We start from the raw sequence: 22642 nt of genomic DNA on the forward strand, positions 1-22642 counted from the left end.
TCGATAACAATATGTGCAACGTCTAAGGCATAGACCAGAGCAATGTGACAGGGAGACACAGGATGCAGTCAACTGGGACCCTGCTGTGTAATCTAAGCTTTAAACAGGCTCAACTAAATAGCAGCGATTGGTTCCTCCTTTCCTCAACAGCTTTCCCAGCAGAGGGCAGCAGAATTAAAGAGCACTTCTACATGGGCGCTCTCATATTTTCTAGTAATGACATGAGGGTTTGTGGTTTGATTGGTAGCAGATGTGGGACCTACGGTTGTTGGCGGGTTCACTCTGGGGCGGACGGCCCCACTGTTTACTGATCCAGTCCCTGTAGTCGTCCACCTCCTGGGTCACTCGGATGATCCGGCCCAGGATGCTGGGAGGGGGGGGGGGGGGGGGGGGGGGGTCGGAGGGGAGAAGGCATTAGGGTTCAGGCTCCCTTAAACTGACATATCACAAACACAGACTTCCCAGCAATATGAAAAACCTTCTAGTGGGTTTTATGATGGATGTCCCCGACGACGATTTTGCATGGTCGGATCTTATTGGTCAGGCCGGGTACATTGTCATCCGATCATCCAATTATGTATCCTATCTTTTTTAATGTATGCAGCTCAATGTTGCCAAATCTTTTTTTGACCTTTGGTTCATTTTAACACTTGACGATAATGAAGCGGTCTATCAGGGTTTCCACAGCTGTCTATAGGCAAGGCCCAGCGCCTCCGCTAAATTACCCCACAAACAAAATGTATTTTTACAACATACATCAATTCAGGTCACCATCTGCATTCAATTTGACAGAAAATATAGGCTACGATTGTCCTTGTATACACTACTATACAGGCGAATATAATATACCATAAATAATAGAATACATCTCTGAAATCAAACGGTGTCGGGTCTCTGTGGAGACGGAAATCCCATCCCATCAGGACAGAAGCCCACGGATAAAGAGAACGTAGCAGCGTTTGACGGATGACAAATTAAAATGCCATGTGAACATTGAGTTTCAGCACACAGAACACATGTGGCGCCATTCAATTTAGCAGAGCAGCATACACCGACAAAGAGGATCATTCTCACCGGGCGAGTGCAGCTGTTGACAGTATGCAGGTTGTTGTTTTTTAATCATCTTTAATGCTTTCAAAATGCTGGCAAACTCTAGACAATTTTTTCACTGACATTGTGTAACCTTCTAGACCGGTGGCTCAGAATGTGCTCTACTATGAAAATAAAATGATTGCATCATGCCAATACTGCTACACAAAGGGGTTATCAAACAAACAATAAGGTTATAAATTGAAGGCAAAAAAGAACACAGCAAACGCCCACAAAAGAAGCATGGCTTCATTTATAGGCTTTTTCTTCTAGAACCAAGCTATGCTATTCCTTCTAGAGCCAAGCAATGCTGTGCTCTCTTACTCAGCTGATTCTCTCCCGCTTTTACACACAACCTTTGCCGACATGACGATACAACTGTTAGAGACGACGTTTGACTTAATATTGTTCTTGTGGTTCGGATCTGAAGTCAACCCCAGATCCTTTCCAAAAACACAGAAATTGGAAACTTGGACACAAAATGACCCTGAAGGCAAATGTATACCTTAAACTCATCTCTCTTAATAATTATTTGACAAAAGAGAAGGAAAAAAGGTTACATGAACTTTTCTTTTAAATAAACCCAAAAAAGTCCAGGAGCATGGAAAGTCGATAGAATCGCTAAAAATCGATTACTAAAAGCATTGGCAACGAATTTGGTCATCGATTTGTTGAGTCGCGTGATTAATACGTCCCTCGCAGACTTGGCACTGTTAACAGCCAGCCGCCGACAGGTTGGTTCATGCGCGACCACAGCTTGTATTTTGGTCATTTCTTAATACTGGACTGTAGGCCTATATAAAAGTGTTGTACCTTCACTGTATTTGGGTAAAAAAACTCCTTCAACGTATCCGTCTATATATATATATATATATATATATTAGTGCTGTCAAGCGATTAAAATATTTAATCGCGATTAACCGCATCAATGTCATAGTTAACTCGCGATTAATTGCACATTTCTTTATATACTAAATATCCCTTGATTTCGTGCTGCTAGCCTTTTAATGAGATCAGAGTGTTGAGAAGGACAGTAATAAAATATATTCGGTAAGATGGATATAAGAAGAGACCCGCAGTGAATTCAACCCGGTCCACTTGACATCAGGGAGGTGCATGACAGTGGTAGGCCTACCGTAAAACTTCAATAGCCCAGGCTTTTATTTGTTTCAATCACTGAACTTTCGAACAAAACTCTTGCTCATTAAAGGTGGGAAATACTATAACATTTATTATTTAAACCAGCATGAATATTATAACCGTACGAAGGCCTATACACATTACCAGGCTATCGAATAACACCTACACACACACACACGGCGGCGGAGTGGTAATCGGGAGAGCTGGGGTGGGCCGTTAACGTTTCGGGGCTATGGGGCTGATTACTGCGGGATAACAATATTGCGTTTATAAAAGTTTCTTGCAGCGCCGTCCGACAGCCTGAGCTGTGCGCCCACAACCTCTCACTCACTCAACAGCCGTAACACTCAAAAACTGTCAACGTCGCAACCAAGTCAATTTTGTCTAGAGGGGAGTAACTGAGCGGCCCCTTCCGAAGTGGTACAGCCCAGGTGGTCCTTGAACTGCGATTGGTCGGAAAGAGGTAACAGTTAATGACAACATTGAACTCTAATACCAGGCTCAAACAGAGTGACACACAAACACACACACACTTTTAAGGAGTTTTTGTGCGGCGTGCTTGTTGTTTTGTTTCCGGTGTAGCTAGATCCGGTATGGTTTTGGAGTTTTTCCTAAGTGACTAGTTGTTGCTAGACAGCAGGTGAAAAAACGACAATGTTTGCCAAACCAAAAGAGCGTTAATCGCGCGATAAAAAAATTAACGCCGTTAAAATTGGTTTGCGTTAACGCCGTTAATAACGCGTTAAACTGACAGCACTAATATATATATATATATATATATATATATAAATTTAATAAATGTATATCATACATTGTATGCTTTTTTGTGTTATCCCAGTTATGTTTTTTTATTTTTTCATCATTTAATATTACTTTTAATAGTTCCGAGACGTTGGAGCAATAACCTGGTGTTTTTACACTTCAGTCTGCACAGTGAATTTGAAGTAATGTTCAGTTTTTGAATAAAAATGCGGCAATTACAAATTCTTCTTTTTTTTATCCGATTCATCTATTAATCTGAAAAAAAATCGACAGATTAATCGATTTTAAAATAATCGTTAGTTGCAGCCCTAATGGAAAAGCCTGAATCAGGCCACCTCACCAGCCTGGGACTCTGACAGGATTAAACACCCTTCGCCCGACTGCAGAAGAGGGAGAGAAGCCTCACCTTTCCGACTCGTTGTTAGGGTAGTACTTGGCGATGGGCAACATGGCGTGGCTGAGGACCACGTAGGCGTAGTCAAAGGCCTGCTTCACCTGCATGGCGCCGTACGAGCTCCGGCCCACGTCGTTGTCTGCGGCACGCAGGGTCAGGGGGGGACACCAGGTTCATGTATGACTGTAAGACTGAGGCTGCTTTCCAATTCAAATCAAATACTTATTTTTACTTGTACTGCAGCTACCCTTACAAAGTATGTACTGTTGCACATAGTATGCATACAATTGGGATACTACAGGTGATGACACTGATCAGCTTCTGTAGTGCCACCCATCGACTTTCGCTATACTTCATATTTGCATTTCCCATACTATATATTGGTACATCCTAATTATTTATCTGGCATAGCAAATACTAAGGTAGTATGGGTGTTGGAACGCAGGGTCAATGAATTAACTCTCTTGACTTTTATTATTTAGTTATATGACCCACTGCAGTACTTGGCATAGCATCTCCCCTCTGTTGAAGATTACACCGTGAAGCAGGGCTGAAAAGTTCCTACTCAAGCCCAGAGAGCGAGGGCTCTGTGGGGTCGTCTCCTACCTGGCTGCAGGGGGTCCTCGATATACAGCATGGAGGGCCGGTAGCCGTCCATCATGTTCTTGTGCACATCGTCTTTGGCCACGTAGCAGCCGCCGTCTTTGATCCGGATGCCGGTCTTTAGGTAGTTGAAGTTGCGGCCGTAGAGCTCGAAGAACTCGATGAGCAGGACCCCGATGTTGGTGTTGGGACTCCGGACGTCCTCGCGGTAGTGGAGCTGTGGGTCAGAAAGACAACAGAAGAACATGTCAGCGAGGGGAGGACAGCAGGGTGATAAATGGGAAATGGCACTTTACAATACTGCCTAACATTCACCCATTCATGCACACATTCACACACCGACGGCGGAGTCAACCACACAAGGTGACAGCCAGCTTGTCGGGAGCAGTTAGGGTGAGGTTAAAGGCTGCTCGATTATGGGAAAAATCCTAATCACGATTATTTTAGTCAAAAACAATTATTCAAACGATTATTTTTGAGTTTTAAAACATGTTGTATTTATTCAGCATGTCTCTCCGATTATTTTTTTTTATAACTGAGAACTTTGAGATTTCGCCTTAAAAAGAGAAAAAAGAAAATGTTCCAATCTAAAATGATATACAGGTATGTATCCAGCTGGTCTGCCCTTTCTATAAAACATTTTAAAAAATAAAAAAAAATTGAATTTTGTGCTCGTAAAATAGAAATCGCGATCAAAATTCGATTAATCGCTCAGCCCTAATGAGGTTTCACGCTCAGGGACACCACGACACTCGTTCTAGCAACCTTCCGGTTATCAACCAACCCGCTCTCCCTCCTGAGCCACATGCACCCCTGTGATCTGCTCAACGTGTGTGCATTGACGTTAAAATAAAGGTGCTTTCTTACCAAATTCAATCATAGACGTTTGTTTGAGTGGTCATGTGCAAGAGAAGAGAAAGAGGCCACTTATGTAGAACTCAGTTGGTTCTATTGACTGTTAATTCACTAGCACTGTATGGAGGTGCATGCAAAGAGGCATTCAAATGAAAACTAAGCCTTAGGTACACACAGCATGGAAATAGAGAAGGCGGAGGTTGTGGAAATCATGACATCCCAGCAGAAAAAAGGTAGGCCAGGATTCAACACGCTCATTACCACTTGGCAGCGACCGATGAATAGAAGGTAATCAAGGCCGGAAAAAACAGGAGTAGGTCAAAGAAAGCGGAATGAGTCACAGGGTAGAGTACGTGCCAGGACCTGCAATGTTTCCAGATAAGCACTGATGGTCCAAATGCAAAATACAAGTCACCTCCCTTGATTACCCTACTGCCAAAAGCGATTTAGATCTTTCATCTAGACACAGCGTTGATCTGTGGTGTGTTTGATTTGAGTGTTTGGATACTGGATAAAACCTTGACTAAACACTATAACACTGTCAATATGTGGCCGTCCGGACACAATACCCTGGGAGAATTCATCCTCCCCAGCTGTGCATGGACACTACACAAACAACCGAGCATGGAAATGCAAGAATAGGATCAAGCAATTGACTGCCATTGTTAGCAGCTGACAATGCTCGCCGAAGCTTTGTATTGCTTCCGAAAAGGAAGAATGGTTTGAACTGTAAATAGAAAGTTAATCCTATTTCCCAAACGTCGTCAGAGACGCTCGTAAACCGGTTTATTGCAATGGGGGACGCTTTCTCCCTCGTTATCTCCCCCCGTCTGAGTAGTTCAGTGATGCGTCTGCTGGTCTTTAATCCGCCAGTATTTAAACTTCCCCACCTTCTTACAAGGCCTTTGCTTGGTGGAGTTAACAACAGAGACAGTGAGCAGTCAGGTGACCGAGGGGTGCATGTCTGACCTGCAGGAAGCTGACCGCCATGAGGAACACGCTGTAGGAGCCGATCCCGCCGGTGAAGACCTCGTTCAGATCCCTCTGCAGCAGGAACTGCTTCAGCACCAGCACCAGGTAAGGCAGGGCGGGGAACTTCTGCAGGAGCAAACACAAGACAGGCCCTCATTCAGTGTTGACAGCGACCTCCGGTGGGCAAAAGCAGGACTGCACGTTTGTGAAAAGATGGGATTCAAAGAGGTATGTTAAAAGGGCCAAACCCTCCAGTTGTGAGAGTGGTTCGCAATTACGAGCCCTAAGAGATAAGTCTACCAGTTGGTACAGTGCACTGGGTATGCTGGTAGACTGGTCTGTTCCAGCCTACATCTAGGTCAACACTCCCAGGTCTGACGTCACCATGTCACAGGGAAGGGCAGGTTTTGACATGGCTGATCTGATCACACTCACAACTGGGCCCCTTTTAGAAGCAACCGCAGTGTTACTTCAAAAAAAAAGAGCATCAATCTTGATGCTTGCTCTTTTAGTTCTGATAGCGATTCATGTCATTTTGACATGAACAACTTAATATAAAAGGCAATGCCAACATGTACCGACAAGCCAAAGCTCTCCTTTTCCAGGGATCAGTCTTCTGGAGTTTAGTGAGTGACTGATTGGTTGGATTTTTTTGAGATATTACGTCTTCACCAGATCTTCTTAATGCAAATAAGCACACAATGTACCTATTTAATGCATGCACACACCAGTCTCTTCTCTAGCAGAATGTGCCAAGAATACCGTTTCACACAGCCTTTCAACAGTTTCACCCCCTTCGCCGCAATTCAATTGTCCGTACATCATGTGAGGGAAATTTTGACATAAAAGAGTTTCACTCGTGTAGATAAGGTCACTTCTCCCTCGTGACCGGTTTCCCAAAGGCAAAAGGTGAACCACAAAGGGGAACTGGGTAACACTAGTTAACAGATGGAGTGTCTGGATAGCACAAACCGAAGAAACCAAAGCTTGAATTATTAAAGACTAAATCCCGTGGATTTTCCATCACACTTTTCCCAGAAAAGCTTTTTCACTCAGGTGAGAGTGGGGTGCAGCTTAGGCCAGCATGGTATTACCCACCGACGAGGAGTTGTGACATAGCATTCCTTCATCAGGGCACAAGGGTCCCTTAAATCCATTCCAATGATCGCCCGTACTTTGAATACAAAAAAATGGCAATTTCATGTTCATGTCACACATACATCTCTCTGGGCGTACCTCTTTGTATTCCTTTATGAGCTGGGCTGCTTTCACCCCACTGCGCACGTTGAAGCTGATGTCCACCTTGACCTCGGTCAAGGAGTCCGTCAGTTTAATGATGGGGACCTGGGAGGACAGGAGAGGTGGAAGATCAGAGGACACGCCAACACATTCACCGGCAAATCAAATGAGAACAAGAATACACATTCACCTCAGAGAGGTTCGTAGAACAAGCTTAGTAGAAAACATACAAGACCATTTCCCAGACGGAAGAACAACAGCAAAGCAACAGAGTCAAGCTTTTATCGGTAATTGGCTAATTGCCGTGACAAATCTTCTTAGAAGCTTCTTCTGACAAAGGCCGCCGCAGATCTACAGAACAATCTAGACTCTGACGTTTCACTCGCTTGTTCTGCAGGCAATTTCGTGGAGAAATCACCATCCTAATAGGGTCAAGCAGAAGTTGGATATATGTCGAACCCGTGTTGTATCGCAGTTTAAGAGCAAATTACAATCTCTCCTGAAACTCCCCTTCCTATCCCGACAATAGAGAACAACTAAATCCAAAATGGCGGCCGTTGCTGCGGCGCCGGGTCGCGGGCTCGCGGCCGGTCGTACCGTGGCCTTGTCCAGCACTTTGATGGAGTTCTCGTCCGCTACGTTGCACCTGCGCAGGGCGTCCTCCAGGGTCCGCAGGGGCAGGGACCCCCACTTCCCGAAGACCACCAGATCGATGTCACTGTGAGGGGGCGGAGTCAGAGGAGGTGTCAGTCAAAACGCTCAACGCTCAAAACACACTCTCCCAAAAACGCACCCACACGGACACACCCGGACACAAACAGACAACCCCCCCACACACACACACACACACGCACACACACACACACACAAACACACGCTTTGATGAGGCTCTAGATTTTCTAGGAATCCAGGTTCTGGATTCCTAGAAGGTGGATTAGTGTGGGGTGTGGGGATCCACCAGCACTTTGACAGTCAGACAGCGTACCTCGTTGGCAGATAGAGACCGGTGCTGAAGCTCCCAAACACTTGGACCTGGAAAAGAAGCACAAACACAATTTAGACGTCGAAATCACATTCACGGTCGTGCATTATTTAAAAGTCATTCAAACACTGCCATCTTGAAGTGCAAGAGACAACAAATTTCTGCACTGCAGAAATGCCTTATTTTGAAAAAGATGTATTTTAATTATTTATTTAATTTTGTAAAATATTGTTATTTTGAAAACAGTACTGTACAATTTTTTTATTTTTTTATGCTAGTTTTGTATGCTTGAGTTGAGAAATAAACATTTTAAAATTATCAGCAATCTGTGTGCATTTTCCTTGATAACCAAGCAATTAGACTCATGACACCATCTGTTTATTATATCGCAATCGCAAAATTGTACTTCCACCAGGTACAAAGAATAAAGATAAGAAGAATGGAATCGAAATGGCAGCGCCCCCCCCCCCCCCCCCCCCCCGCTCCTCGAACACCTTGACTAAGACATTTCCTGGGGGAAACACTGTAATATGTCCCCTTTAAACAAGGTGTACCCCTTACAAACAAGGTGCACCCCTTACAAAGAAAGTGTACCCCTTACAAATAAAGTGTACCCCTTACAAACAAGGTGTACCCCTTACAAACAAAGTGTACCCCTTACAAGCAAGGTGTACCCCTTAAAAACAAGCGGTACCCCTTACAAACAAGTCGTACCCCTGACAAACAAGTCGTACCCCTGACAAACAAGTCGTACCCCTGACAAACAAGTCGTACCCCTGACAAACAAGTCGTACCCCTGACAAACAAGTCGTACCCCTTACAAACACGTGCCATCATTGTACATTTTGATAAACACGTGTGGTTTTCTGTATCTTCCCCCCCCCCCCCCCTAATCACGATGACACATGAGGTAGTGTCCTTGTGTCAGTAAAGGAAAACAGACAATGTGACAGGCGTCTCATCAGAGTGACAGACGGCATCACGACGCTCTGCGCAGGGAGGTGATGGTTCACTTTTCCCACGCAAAGCATTTGTGCAGCACCAGCTTGCTTGGAACTGGTCGGTTGGCTTGCTGGCGTCTTTGGATCTTTAACAGCTTATATGATGGCCTCGCAAGCATGCACACGACACGCTACGCTACTTACCTCCTGGCAGAGACTCGCCAACAGCCCTGAGCAGAATAATTATAGTAAAAGTATTTAAACAGTCCTGATTTGCTTATGTATTTGCTCATGTAGTTATTGGTAAAGTAATTAAATATCACTGTCGATGACAGCGCCCTGCCCATGTAGCATAATGGAATTGTAATTAAAACAAAAATGTATTGATTAATTTATTTTGAGATTAAATAAATGATCATTATGAACATCATTCTATTCAATCTTTTTTTTTTTTGTGACAACAGGGATGTACAGACAACTGCCATTTCTATCCTCCTGAACCTGACCCATGCTGGCTCTGAGGCCAGCTAGACACGAAGAGTCTGGCGGCCCAGGAATAGAGCCATCGTGGAAAGCCTATTGGCCTTTAAACCCCTTCTCCTGGGCCTTGCCTTAACCAGCCTTATAAACAACACTGGTCAGCCAAGCCCGGGTCACTTGATCGGCGGCCTGTTAGCGAATCAAAAAGCAGCCTAACTCCAACCTTCGTGCAAGGCGGACAGCTTTGACGCAGAGCTGTGGAACGCCTACTGTTCAACAGTAACAACGTATGGTGAGGTGCTGCTGGGCTCCTGGGAACTTAGCAGGAAAACAAGGGATTCTGGGAGTTTGAGTTTTATTTCGTCTGATGCTTACATCCTCAATGGAAAATGAACAAAATGCAACAATCTCTGTACTAACAAGAATCACCAAACAGAAGATGGATGCCTACATTCTGTGCTACCCTTCCATATGACAACAAGTAGTCAGAGTGGGCTCAACCAAAATGGTTGTATTGCGGCCAACAATATCACAAGTAAGTGCTGTGTGGGTGAAGTCAGCGGCTTTCGGGTCCATTTTTGGTCCGATTCTGACTGGGTAAGGGCCGGGCTTTGTGTGAAGCGGGTTACGCACCGGGCGAGCCATGGAGCGTCACGTGGGGTTGTGTTGCGTAGTAGGAAGGGCAACACACATAGGGGGAAGGTTGGTTTTTAGGTCTACGCGTGTTTAATATGATGCATGGTAGTGGCCGTGCTTAAAACCCACTGCTAAAAAAGGTTGTTTGGTCACTGTGCAAAGTTTCACTGGAGTTGCGCCACTGCTCCCGTCAAGATAAGAGCGCTCGCACTATTCTAGATGACAGCAGAGAAGGGAAACCATAGCTGGAGTATATTACCAGCCTGTCATTATTTTATGTCGAGATTTGGCTTGTGAGGAAAGAGATAGAGTCACAGGCGGTTAAATATAAAGAAAAGACAAGCTCTGCAATAAAATTAATTCATTTTAACATTTACTGCAAGGGAGTTCATCTTTTTTTTTTTAATCGATGTGCTGTACAGATGGCTGGTCCGTGACAAAAGACATGCCAATACGGCCACAGAGCAACGAATGTTGGGCTGCGACCAGATGAAGAGTTGAAGATGTTAGTCTGGAGCCCTGAAATGTCACGTTGCTTATATGGACGAGCGCTCAGAGCCAAAGTATGTAGAGGATGAGGAAGGAGAAGACTCGAGGCTTCACCTACTCTGGCCGACGACAACAGGAATGTGATGACCGCCTTTGTTTGGTTTCTCCCTGAAGCGAGTTATGGTGCAGAAATCAATCAACAGGGAGTAATAGTTAAAGTTCATGGCACGGAAGATACACCTTAAGACAGGTCTTTTATGTTTTGTTCTTGATTATATGCAAGACTGAACTTGAGTATGAGAAGAAAAAAAAAAGCTGCTTTAGTATAGATTTATTTTTAAGTAGATCAAAAGCAGTGGTGATTACGACACGCTGGCCCAACCACCATTAGCACACCACCACTACACTGGTAAATAAAATTTCTCCATTAAACAAGAAAAACAGTACATGACTCAACGCGCTGGCTGTCATTAACAATCACACCCCTTTGCTGCCCAAACATTTCCTGTGTCCGTCTCGCCAAGATCGAAAAAACCAAACAACCCTGATAAATGTGCGGAGAGAGAGCTCAATGTTCTGGGTCTGACGCATCCTGCAAGAATCCCAGGCAGCCAGCTGTGTGGGTGAGGTCCAAGCAGACCGTGCCAAGGCCTCAAGTAGCTTATCCTAGGATCGCTCCCTCCGTACAATAGGGTTCCTCGCCAGGAAAGCCCGGTCTAATACGACCACTACACTTAAAAACAGAGCGTCTTCCTTAACACTCGCTCCAGCGGTTCATTGAACCACATCGGTGATGAAGGCAGCCCGTGACACACGTTTTACAACCTCCAACACACTCATCTTTTAGCTGCTCTGCCCATAAAACGTGAGTCACAGATTGTTAACTCCAGCTTTTCAGGAGAAAATGTCAGAATCTGAGCGTTTGAGCTGAACACGATAGGAAATCTCCCATAGCCTCAGCGCATCCAGCAGACGCTAGGCAGGCTTTCATCTCGACGTCCCCGGGGTTCTTACCTCTGCACTGGGCCACAGGTCGTGAATGACATCCTTGATGCGGTCCACCACCTCCAGCCTCATCTTCTCTTCCTCCGGTCGTGGGGAGATGTACTCGTAGAAGTCCTTGATCTCCTCGTGGAGCCTGCGGAGCACACAGCATCCAGAGAGTAAATTTTACCGCAATCATAGACAAAATATCTCTCTTCATGGGCGGTTGAATGCTAAGATATTCCATAAGGGTGGAAGGACATTAACCAGCAGGAGAGTGGGAAGTACAGAAGTGAGGCAGAGGTCAAAGAACGATTCCCTGTGCAAGACCATGAATAGAGAGCAAATCAGCATCAAAGCTCCCCTCTGAGCGTAAACTCAGCCACGGTGCCTCTAGGTCAGGTTCCTACTTCCATTTCCCCCCCCGACGGCAAACGTTACACCAAGACGATAGGAACCGCAATGGACTTCCACTCAAATCTGTCCAACTGTGTGAATACAGATCAAGGCACCGCAAAAAACGTATAGCCTGTGTAGTTTAAACGAGACAAAGGGCCAAGAGAGTTTACTGTCAAATTATGCTGCACATCCCCCAGCTTCAAAAAATATGACTTGACTATACACTTCTGTTAAAATTGTTACAGCTACTCCTACGACCTGTGACATGACCTGTTTTGAGTTTGATTCCTCTACTGCACTCATACATTACATTAATTTAACAATGGATATATATCCCAAAAGGTGCAAGAATCATTTGAATACATAATACTTCAAATAATAATCAAATAAGCAACTGTTACACACAACTCTTGCAAACAAGCAAGAGATACAGAAATATTATATCATATTTTTGAATGATATTGACTGGAATCATTTATCTAAAAAATATATAAATCAGCCAGGATTATCAGCAATCCTACACTTGAATATAAAGGAATTCCCATTGAGGGATGAAAGCAACACTATTGCGCATTGAGTTTGGAAGCAGGTGCCAAGATGACCAGTGTTCCACTACAGAGAGCTGGCAGGGCCGAGAGCCCCATTGTGTATGCTGGTGCATCTTAGGGTTAGGGTTTCTAGTTATAACTGCCGGATGCACTCCGGGGTAACATGGCGTCAGAGAGGTGTACTGAAATAGCCGTGGCATCCCTGAAACCGACGCCACCCTTTGACCCATGTACACATATAATATACAGCACGCATACACAAGGTGAAAGAATAAACACTTGGGGGGCTAGGCGGTATTTCCAGTCACTGGAATTTGCTGTTTGAGTGGTGTGTTAAAAGGGCTGGAGGATATAGATTTTATGTTAAAAGAGAAGATTGGATGCAGTCTCATTGTTCGAATTCCCCCCCTCTAGCAGAAGAGAACAGCATGCTTTTCATCTCGTATCAAATACCTGTTTCAAATGAACAGACACGTGCCCAATTGTCAAGGGTCCATTTGTATTTAGTTTTGCCAGGCAGTTTAATCACCACTAATTGCCGCCATGCTGCTTAATGATGACAGACCAAGCAAGGCCCAACTCATCCTTCTGCCAGCTGTGGAACTAATCAATGAGCCCTGGTATATGGGAAGGCCCTTGGGACAGTTAAGCACGCAAGCAATCACATTTGACACACACACACACACACACTCACACTCACACACACACACACACCTTGCAGTGTAGTATTACCAAAACTCAAGCTCCGCGTTGGAAGTGATTCCCTTCCAAGGATGCTTCAAATATTGTTTTGAAGTATCTTGTTTCAGGTGAAACCAAGCATCTCATTACTTAAATTCAGCAGTGCCAGATCCTCTATTAGCCATTAACACTCCTCGCAATCAGACATGCATTCCCCCATGTTGAGAATTGATCAGAAGTAGAATAGGTTGAATTGTTCAAAGGAAATAGTCCTCAATAAATCTCCAACCACCATCTGCTGCCCTGAAGCAAGTGCTCAGACACAGCTCTTCCAAAGGCCGACAGTGTTGCACAATTCTAGATAGGCCGCGGTGGGATTTTAATGCACGTGTACGACTGAAAGAGAGTGTAGACTGTGCGATGTACCCACCTTGGGCAAACAAAAGGAAGGGACTTGGTGTTCGGGCAGATTGAGTGAGCTGCCCATACAGTCCCATTAGCAGGGCCATTGTGTGAAATGCAGGCGAAAGCATGCCCCCTGCTAGAGCCATGGGTGTGATGAGAAACATTGGTTTTCCTGGGCCCCAATAATTCTTAGGCAATCGTATGTTTGCCCTCTCAAGGTACAGGGACATGGTTCAGCAACGGAAAACGCCCCCTCATTCACATTGATAAGTGGATGGTTGTAGGAGATAACCGTAGAAGATATCTACCAGGGGTTAAACAGAATTCAGAACGGTTGTTTATTTTAAAAGTTATAAGAATCGGAATATATCTATTGTAATAAAGGTGCAAGTCCTAACTGCTGGTTTCAACTTTTTCTAACAAAACTTCTTAATAACCTACTGGAAAAAGGAACGACCCCTAGCAGACATGTTAGCCTGGGGCCCGGTGTTGTTTAACGGCCGGATCAACAGGGCAGCAGTTGGCCCTGGAGCAGGTTGTCCTGCCCACATAGGCTGACCCCACGCCAGCCAGCTCTTTGTATAAATACAGTGGAAATGGGGATGCGTTTGTGAATGTACAAATAAGCTAGTTCAAACTGGCCTGGCACACATACACACACAAACGAAAACAACGTGGGCTATGGTCAGTGACCGGCTGACCAGACGGCTCCATCGGGCAGGCCAGTGAGTACGTCTGTCATGGAAAACAAAAACCAGTAATATCCATGTTCTGCCCCAGATAAGCCCAGATTTCCTGCCATAGGAGGCAATAACTATCCCTTCAGCAATATGTCTGCACTACCTACTCGGAGTCTCATACACCTGCGGGATTGCTCACGGTAAAAATAATTGTTCTGATTTTCCTCTACCCCTCAGAGGTAGTGAGGAAGCCACACACAGAAATCACAAACACTGGTATGGATTTTAGAATGATTCCAATCGTTGGTTTCGGCCATGGCCCGGCTAGGAGTAAGCGAGCATTGGTAACAATAGGTCTTGGAATTCAGATTGAATTTGAGATTCATATGAGTGGAAGAATTCTAATGCTTAGTCATGAACAGCCAACATCAACATCAAAAATCAGCGAACATCAGACAGTGAAGAGTGGACATTTCTACAATATTATAGATTAATAATATTACTTTACTCTAGGGATGGACCGATGTATCGGACGAACATCGGTGTTGACTGACATCGGCCAACCGGAAAATAAGATGATATTCACCGATGGCAGTGGCCGATGTTTACATGTTTAATGCTTCCTCCTCTTGAAATGTCACTGGAACATGTCTTACAAACAGCATATCGCTGATCTTTCTCCGAGACAGTGAAATACTCCCACAGGACCAACATTTTCTTTCACTTTTATTTTTAAACAAACCACACGTGCGGCTTTTTTTTTCTGTCGTATCACTCCGCAAGCGTCCTCGGTTGCTAAGCGACGTCAACGTCTTTCGCGGACTATTTCTCAGCTGATCAACACTACGAATGCTGGTCACAAATAAATTGTAAAAAGACACACCGTGTGAAGTTGTTTTTTGGCCCGTTTCCATATGCTAAAAACGTGTCTAGTTCACAATCATGCAGGCTGTGTTCAGTAAAATAAATAGCGATGTTTTCGGCACATGTCTGCCTAATGGCTGGTTCAGACTACACGATTCTCAGATATTCCTCCACGATTTAACATGGCACACTATACGATCACAGAGCCAGCAAATCGGGCCTTGTCTCGTAGGAAGACTGGCCACACTACAAGATTCGAGGGTGCGATGCTCTCTACTTTGTATCATTCACGTTTGTAAGATATTTAGAAAATCTAAGGTTTAGAACTGACATAAATGTTTTTTACTTTTTTGTCGTAAAGGTTCCAGTAGTTTTTATATCTGCTCAATGCAGCAACTCGTCCTCACGGTAGTTGCGTTGCACGTAACATGAGCGATACAAAGTACCCGCAGCAACAACTAGCGTCAACAATGGATCCCGAGTGCCTAGCACTAGACATTATGCTGGCAGTTTGAGGTTTATGATAGGATACGCTATTAGCACGTCAACAGCTGTTGGCTCCAAACTTACTGGGTAGGTCGAGGGCGTCGGCTATTTCTCGCCAGGCTGTATCCCTTCACCCTATCGTGGAACTCCTTTGTGGACACGTACGTTGCTGCCGCATTTCAACCAAAGTTGTCTCCATTATGTTGTTCCATTTGTATACGATGTGCGTGTCTGCATGCGTGTGCGGGGGTTAGGGTTTGTTTCCCTGGCACAAAAGGGGGAATAAATAACAAAATAACATCTGTATCGGCCAAATTGCTATTTTAAACAGAATCCAGAATTTCACAATCGGTGCATCCGTTCTTTACTCTCCAGTCCCCGAATCAGTAACCAGTGTTTCCCGCTGGATTTCTTTCAGCAGAGGTGGTGTGGTCCCCGAACCCTCTAGGGGGGTCCGGGGCCATGCCCACCCGGCCAAAATTTTTGTACCCTTTACATTGGAATGCATGAATCTGGTGCACTTTGAGAGGAGAATATGCACTTAAATCCTATTCAAACAGTCCTGTGTATTACTGTAGATGGGATTATTGGTGTTGTAACTTTGCCTTTTGTGTCTTCATTTACAGATTTTTATATTTTTGTATAGTAATATTAAAACAAAAAATGCCACAACGCAAATATAATTTGCAATTTATTTACAGATTTTTGCCTAATGCTTAAACACTAAACATGGTTGCTATCCCAAAAAGAGCGACAACACGCACACACACACATAGGCCTACACACACACACAATACTAGAGGAAAAACGGCACGGAGGTTGCGGTTTATAGATACAATAAAATGATTGGGCTCAGAGGGTTTTTAAACACTGGTGTTCATGTAGCGACACATTTTAGCAACTTACTTTCTCTCTCTCTCTCTGTCTGTCTCTCTCTCTCTCTCTGTCTGGCTCACTCTTTCCTTCTTTCTTCGATCTTCCGCTTCACTCGCTACTGCTAGAATCAATGTAACTTTGCAACCGTGTAGGGTAGCCTACTGCCAACAACTGCCGCACTCGCTGTGTATTTTTCTTCTTTGATGTTGGTTACGTGACGATGTGCCGCGTGCTGCGCAATTGACGTTACGCGCTGTACATTTTCTAAAAGGAGCTACGTAAAAAAAAAAAAAATTAGGAGAAGGATTTTTATTGCAGCGGCGGAGAAAATTCAGCAGCGGCGGCGAGCCGCTGCTGTGTGAACGTGGGGGAAACACTGGTAACTGTTCCTTTAAATTGCCTTTAATGACAAACATAACTCTACAAAGAAGCTGGTTGAGGGTGATAAATTAATACTGGTATCTTTGGTTTACGTAGAATAAATGTCTTTATAGTCATGCCCTCAAAGGCAATGAAGTGAATGGCACGCCAACTAGAACGAAAATTATGTAATTTATGCTGAAATTACAGCATTAAAAAGTAATAATTCAGAATTATGTACTGTAAACCACAAATCACTTCTGTCACACCCAGGTTGCAGCAACACTTCTAAAAAGCCGACAGCTATAAATACCTTTAGTCCCCCACGATGAAAAAGATAACGCAATGTTTATGCACGTTTTATCAGTCATTATATATCACTAAGCCCTAAAGTCCATACAAACAGCTGTGTTGTTGCTGTTGTCTTATTCCCAGGAGAAATTCATGTACGTTTGCGTTGCTTGGCAACAGTAGCAGCTTGGATCTGGACAGCTCCAATCACCAGTGGTCGGTTGGCCCCTGGGCCGTCCAACCAGGCTCCGTCAAGAAACACATGGCCCTCCTCCTCCTGACATCGGCAGAACCACCTGCTATGACCAGCAGGGCAGACTGGCTCACAAATGTCATCAGAACGGTGTGCCAGGGTTGTCAGAGACCTGTCACCATGAACACCAGATATAAATGAATAATTGTATTATTATGATGAGAGAACACTCATGACATTTAAACTATTCTGGGTGAGGCCGATCATTTTGGGACTTGGTTGTTCATCTCATGAAAGGTGAAGGCCTTTCATGAATGGTCTGTGTGCTGGTGTAGCCTTAGCCCAAGGGACGACCCTGGGAGAATAGAGCACAGACATACACATAAAGCAGGGGCCCTCTTTAGAAGGACCCATTCTCGGTAACTAGTTTTACTGGCTCCGTCAACGCTTAACCACCACTTGTGCAAGTGGTGGTTAAGCGTTGATGGAGCCAGTAAAACTAGTCAAACTAAAACACTTGCACTTTATGTGCATGTGGTGGTGGGGGTGCTACTCAACAATACGGTCAATGTCCTGTGTATTGGCGCCCCATAAATAAGTTGATTATGATGATGATGAAAACATGATAATGTACAGATTAAAAGAGCTGCTTAACGCTTAAACAACACGGGGAGCGGTGCGAGAGGCAGACGCCGGATGGCGGTTACCTCAGACCGTCTCCCTAGGAATCAGACAGACGCTCTCTAGGTTTCATTTCTAAATAAATAATGGGCCTGAGTTTCGTTTATGATTCGGCGCTGGGGAGGGAGTGAGGGAGCCAGGCGGGTACTACTGCTTGAGTGCGGTTTGGCACAAGGACTGAGAAAGACTGCCGATGAGAGAGAGAGGGAGAGATGGAGAAAGGAAACCATTTCCTGCTGACACTAAAACAGAAGTGCCAAAGTTTGTTATGGGAATAATAATAGAAGTAATTAACTGATACTGTGTCGCACACACTATCGTGACCACTGATTGGGAACAATGTTGTTGTGGATAAGGTTCTCTTAACAGGACTCAAGTACAAACTTAAAACAAACTAAAAACTATCAGAGCAGATTGTCTATCACTTAGTTTAACTTATTTCATGAAGCCTTTTATGACCCACATTAGGTTGGAAACCACAACCCAAGTACACAAAGAGGCACAGCTAGTCTGACCGGAGGTAACACTCAAAACACAGGGAAATTCTCCCCTGCCTTGGTTTCATTTCAGAGGAAAGAGAACTGCCCAGCCCTGGTTCGTACCATGGGGCTTGACAAGCGAGCGGGGCGGAGCTTGCACCGTGTGACAAGAACAACAACAATGAGCAAGCCCCTCCCCCTGCAGGTCTCGCTACAGTTCAGCGCATGCTTAGGGCTTGGAACACAGACTCTTGGAGGCTTTATCAGATAATCCACCTGGCATGCAACATGTACATGTTGCATAATCATATGTGACCGTGGATAAAGAGACATCATTTATGTTTTTCACCCCAAGGTTAAGCACTTAAACTTCATTCCACTGATGAAAAACCCTATAAGGAGAGGGGTGTGGCGCGGGTCGATGGAGAGTGAACTGCGATTCAACCTGAAGAGGAGGACAGATAGAGGGATGAGAGGGTTTGTCTCCACAGGAGAGGTGATACGGAAGAAGTGCTGGTGGAGGCAGAGGAGCAGAACGGGAGCCTGGCTGGGCGTGGTGCTGCTGGAAGGGCCTTCATGTATACACGGGCCATCTGTCACCGTTAGCTGAGAACCTACTGCTGCATGGTCGTACTCTGACACACAAACGGGATCACAACATGCAACAAATGTTTGTGGTTTTCCACACTACAATTGTGCCCCAAAAAAACGTTATACATGCTTCAGGCGCAAGTAGAACTGATTCAATTAATGTTCGTGCGGAAACACAATAATCCATTTATCACCTCGCTACACTAGCAAACTGTTACACATTAAAATTTGACATGCTGTCTGGTTAGCGTTCAGTGAATTAGGAGACAGGATGTAACAGCTCTGCGAACAGCAACACAGAATGCCATAGTTATTGTGCACCGTCATTTGATATCAGTTGTACACAGCGCTCTAGACAATATGAAGACACACACACACACACACACAGGTGTTGATGTCTGATTCATCAATGTTTAATGAATGATCTGATCTGTGGTTGACCCAAAGGCTCCGGTTACATGGACACTCCGAATGCCAGCGCCTAGCCTAACCTACTTCTTCAACAACTGACCGCTGCGACCGGGCCAGAACAACGCGCCCGTCTACTTATAAAAATACACAAAACTGATGAGGTGTTGACGAATGAGAAAGTACACAACTCTCCGACAATATGCCATTAAATAGAGAGGGCCATCTCTCACCAGTCAGTTTGTGTTCATGGGTTCTGGGGTCACTTCAGTTTCATCTACTATTATTATAGGCTGGTAAGGTTTCTTTCCTTTATGTCATTATGTTAAGGAAACAATAATCCATAATATGAGGATGACCTGTCAACCCTACAGGGTTGACAGGGTCTTACTATAAGCCTTGCATGCCATCATTAAGCTCCGCCATAATTATTTTTATATATACTTTGGATTGTCACTTCTTTTGTGCCAATAAATATATATAGAATTAACGATCTCTCAAGAATTCCTGAAAGAGATGAAACACCTATTGTGAAGTGCTGGGCATAATGAGCATTAGCACCCTATTCAAATCAGAAAGGACCCCATTATGGTGACATGTACCAATACAGCTTCCTCTTCTTGAGAACCTGAGACTTGTTATTATTAACGACATTAGATGAAGGTATCGACGATGTCCGAAACAAACTTAACATTTACAAAGCAAACGCCATCCCAGGTCACAACCGAATGGGCGGACATCTGTTCCCCCCCTGTATTATTGTTAGAGGGAAAGGGAAACCATTAAGGCCGACCTCCTGAGAAACAGCTGGGAGACCTCTCAGGGAGGTGTAGAACAAACTGAGGAAACATCTGAGCACTGTATGATAACTGGTGTGTGAATGTAGCTTGTGGCTTGCTGACCACATCAGAAGGGAGCTCTAGAAGGATTTCCATTGGACAGGAAGAGGAGGAGGGGAGAGGGAGGGCCAACACAAATTCCTAACTACACATGGGAAGGCAGATTAGGCAGCTTGCCCACAAGTGCCTTTACAAAAGGGCCCATTTTCACCTACACCACAAAGCCCCGTTCTCAACACCAGCCCTGGGTTCACCAAAGAGCCAGCCTGAAAAATAGACAAGGGGAACCACGACAAATAGACCTATCTGAGGAGTTAGGGGGGGGGGGGGGGGGGGGGGGGGGGGTATGGGAGAAGTGTCAGGGGCATAGTGGATGACAAGAGTGGAGCGGTGGTCCCAGGCATACACCGCACTACATGCTGGGAACAGAAATCGTAACTCAGCGAGAGCTGTGTGAGCCAACGGCACTTAGCAAGAGGGCGGGTAGCCGCGCGTTTCCAGAGCCCACAAGTCCCAGTGATTCCCTGGATGAGGATTGATGCATTGACACCGGCATTTAATAATTCACACCAGGCAGATTGGACCAGTCATGCATACTGCTTGAGAACAAGGAGGTGAAAACGACACCAGATAGGCGGACACTTGGAATTCAAAAAGAATGTATGTCAATAAAGAATGCAACCAAACTGGGAGACCGATTTTTTGCCATAATGGTTTGGAAAGGTCAGACGGCGCATAGTTGAAATTTGCAAAGAATTCACTTTCTTGGCTTGTTACGTGAATGAGATACTAACGTCATAGCCTTAACCTTGATTTTGAAAGGAATGGTTCTTTAATAAAAAAAATAAAAATAAGAGAAAGTTTCTGGGATATTCTTGACACTTTTCTCAGAAAACGGCTTGGCCAGCGGATGAAACACATGACAGTAGGAAATGCTTGGGATTCTCTCGCTCGTCAGAATGCTGTGTTTGTTTGGCCGGCTGGGCGAAGGGTTGGGCCTAATGGGTGTACTCAGCATGTAACATGTAAACACTACGCCCTTTTCCAGAGAGGGACATCTCTAAACCCTTGCAGAATGTTCCAACACTCTCCAAAGAGTAAGCCAGCCCCATTACAAAAAATGGAGCCCACACCTCGTCAGAGACCCTCAGCATCACCGAGGCAACTTCTAAATACAGAGACAGAGTTCGCTGAAAACGTGTGTCCTCTCCCACTCCCACCCCTCACTCCACTGGCTGCTGTCTTCTAAAATATGTGTGTCACAGTGACGGTACAAGTTAACGAAACTGACACTATGGCTACGTACGAGTGTGTAGGTTAAGGTCCTCTGCCGTTTCTTACACACACACACACAATCACACACACACACACACACACACACACACACACACACACACACACACACACACACACACACACAGAGAAAAAAAGACGGATACATTAGGATGCTAATCACTTTCCACTTTGGCCCAGACCCCGCTGGCTCTGAGCGAACCAAACTCTTGATTCTCCTGTATACGAGAGAGACTGGGACAAAGGAGCAAAAGAGAGGTCGGACTTTGACCGCAGCATGTATGGGGGGACGTTTAGGCATCGGACCATTACGAAATACTGGTACATTTAAAGCCACATGTTACAGGCATGGCAAAGTTCAGTTTGAGGTTGAATAGTGGAGGAAAGAGCACACCGAATGTTACAAGAGTAGCGACGGAGACATCCAGGCCACTTGGTGTTCAGGTCCTGGAATAAGAAGGACCTAATCTCTGAGGAATGTCCTTTTGCAAACACTGCCTCCATATTAGTATAAATGAGGATAAGCGCAGGACGCCTCAGCTCTGGGCTGGGATTCTTGCCTACACATGTCAGGCAAACACAAACTACACACACCTCAAATACCAAAATAGTTTTTTTTAAATACCGCCCCAACCACCTGAGGCCTCCTGCAGCACATATCGGATGCTTATTCATCAGGAAGAGTCTCAGGTCATCTCAACTTTTGAGATCTGCTTGTAACTAAATCGTTCCGAAAAGGGACATTGTTGAGATTGTCAATCATTTGCCATGGTGCCCTCCCCTAAAAAACGGTCCAATTAACTCTAGCTAGTGATAGATTTCGTCTAGGAAAGAATTAATCTTAGGCCTATGAGCAATTAACAACATGAAAGGAAAATCCTCTATAATATTAACGTTTTTGAACAGGGAATGTAGGGCAGATTAAGTGATTCTTACAGAGTTTGCTCTGTAAGAATGACTTCAGTAGAATGACTCTTCAATGACGTGAAGAGTTTACTTGGG

General features: G+C 44.8%; 1 protein-coding gene across 1 annotated transcript in view; it reads right to left on the reverse strand.

Annotated features, from left to right (window-relative positions):
* Positions 1-22642, reverse strand: part of tent4b (terminal nucleotidyltransferase 4B) — a 29529-nt gene that overhangs the window by 5353 nt on the left and 1534 nt on the right. The window contains exons 2-9 of the mRNA XM_079737053.1: positions 11597-11720; positions 8040-8086; positions 7652-7772; positions 7052-7159; positions 5813-5941; positions 3992-4205; positions 3398-3524; positions 264-367 (exon numbers count right to left, since the gene is read on the reverse strand). Coding sequence (XP_079593179.1) covers positions 264-367; positions 3398-3524; positions 3992-4205; positions 5813-5941; positions 7052-7159; positions 7652-7772; positions 8040-8086; positions 11597-11720 — 974 coding nt within the window. The remainder of the gene's footprint in view (positions 1-263; positions 368-3397; positions 3525-3991; positions 4206-5812; positions 5942-7051; positions 7160-7651; positions 7773-8039; positions 8087-11596; positions 11721-22642) is intronic.

The sequence above is a fragment of the Pollachius pollachius genome, assembly GCF_949987615.1.
Source record: "Pollachius pollachius genome assembly, chromosome: 5".
Taxonomy (NCBI): domain Eukaryota; kingdom Metazoa; phylum Chordata; class Actinopteri; order Gadiformes; family Gadidae; genus Pollachius; species Pollachius pollachius.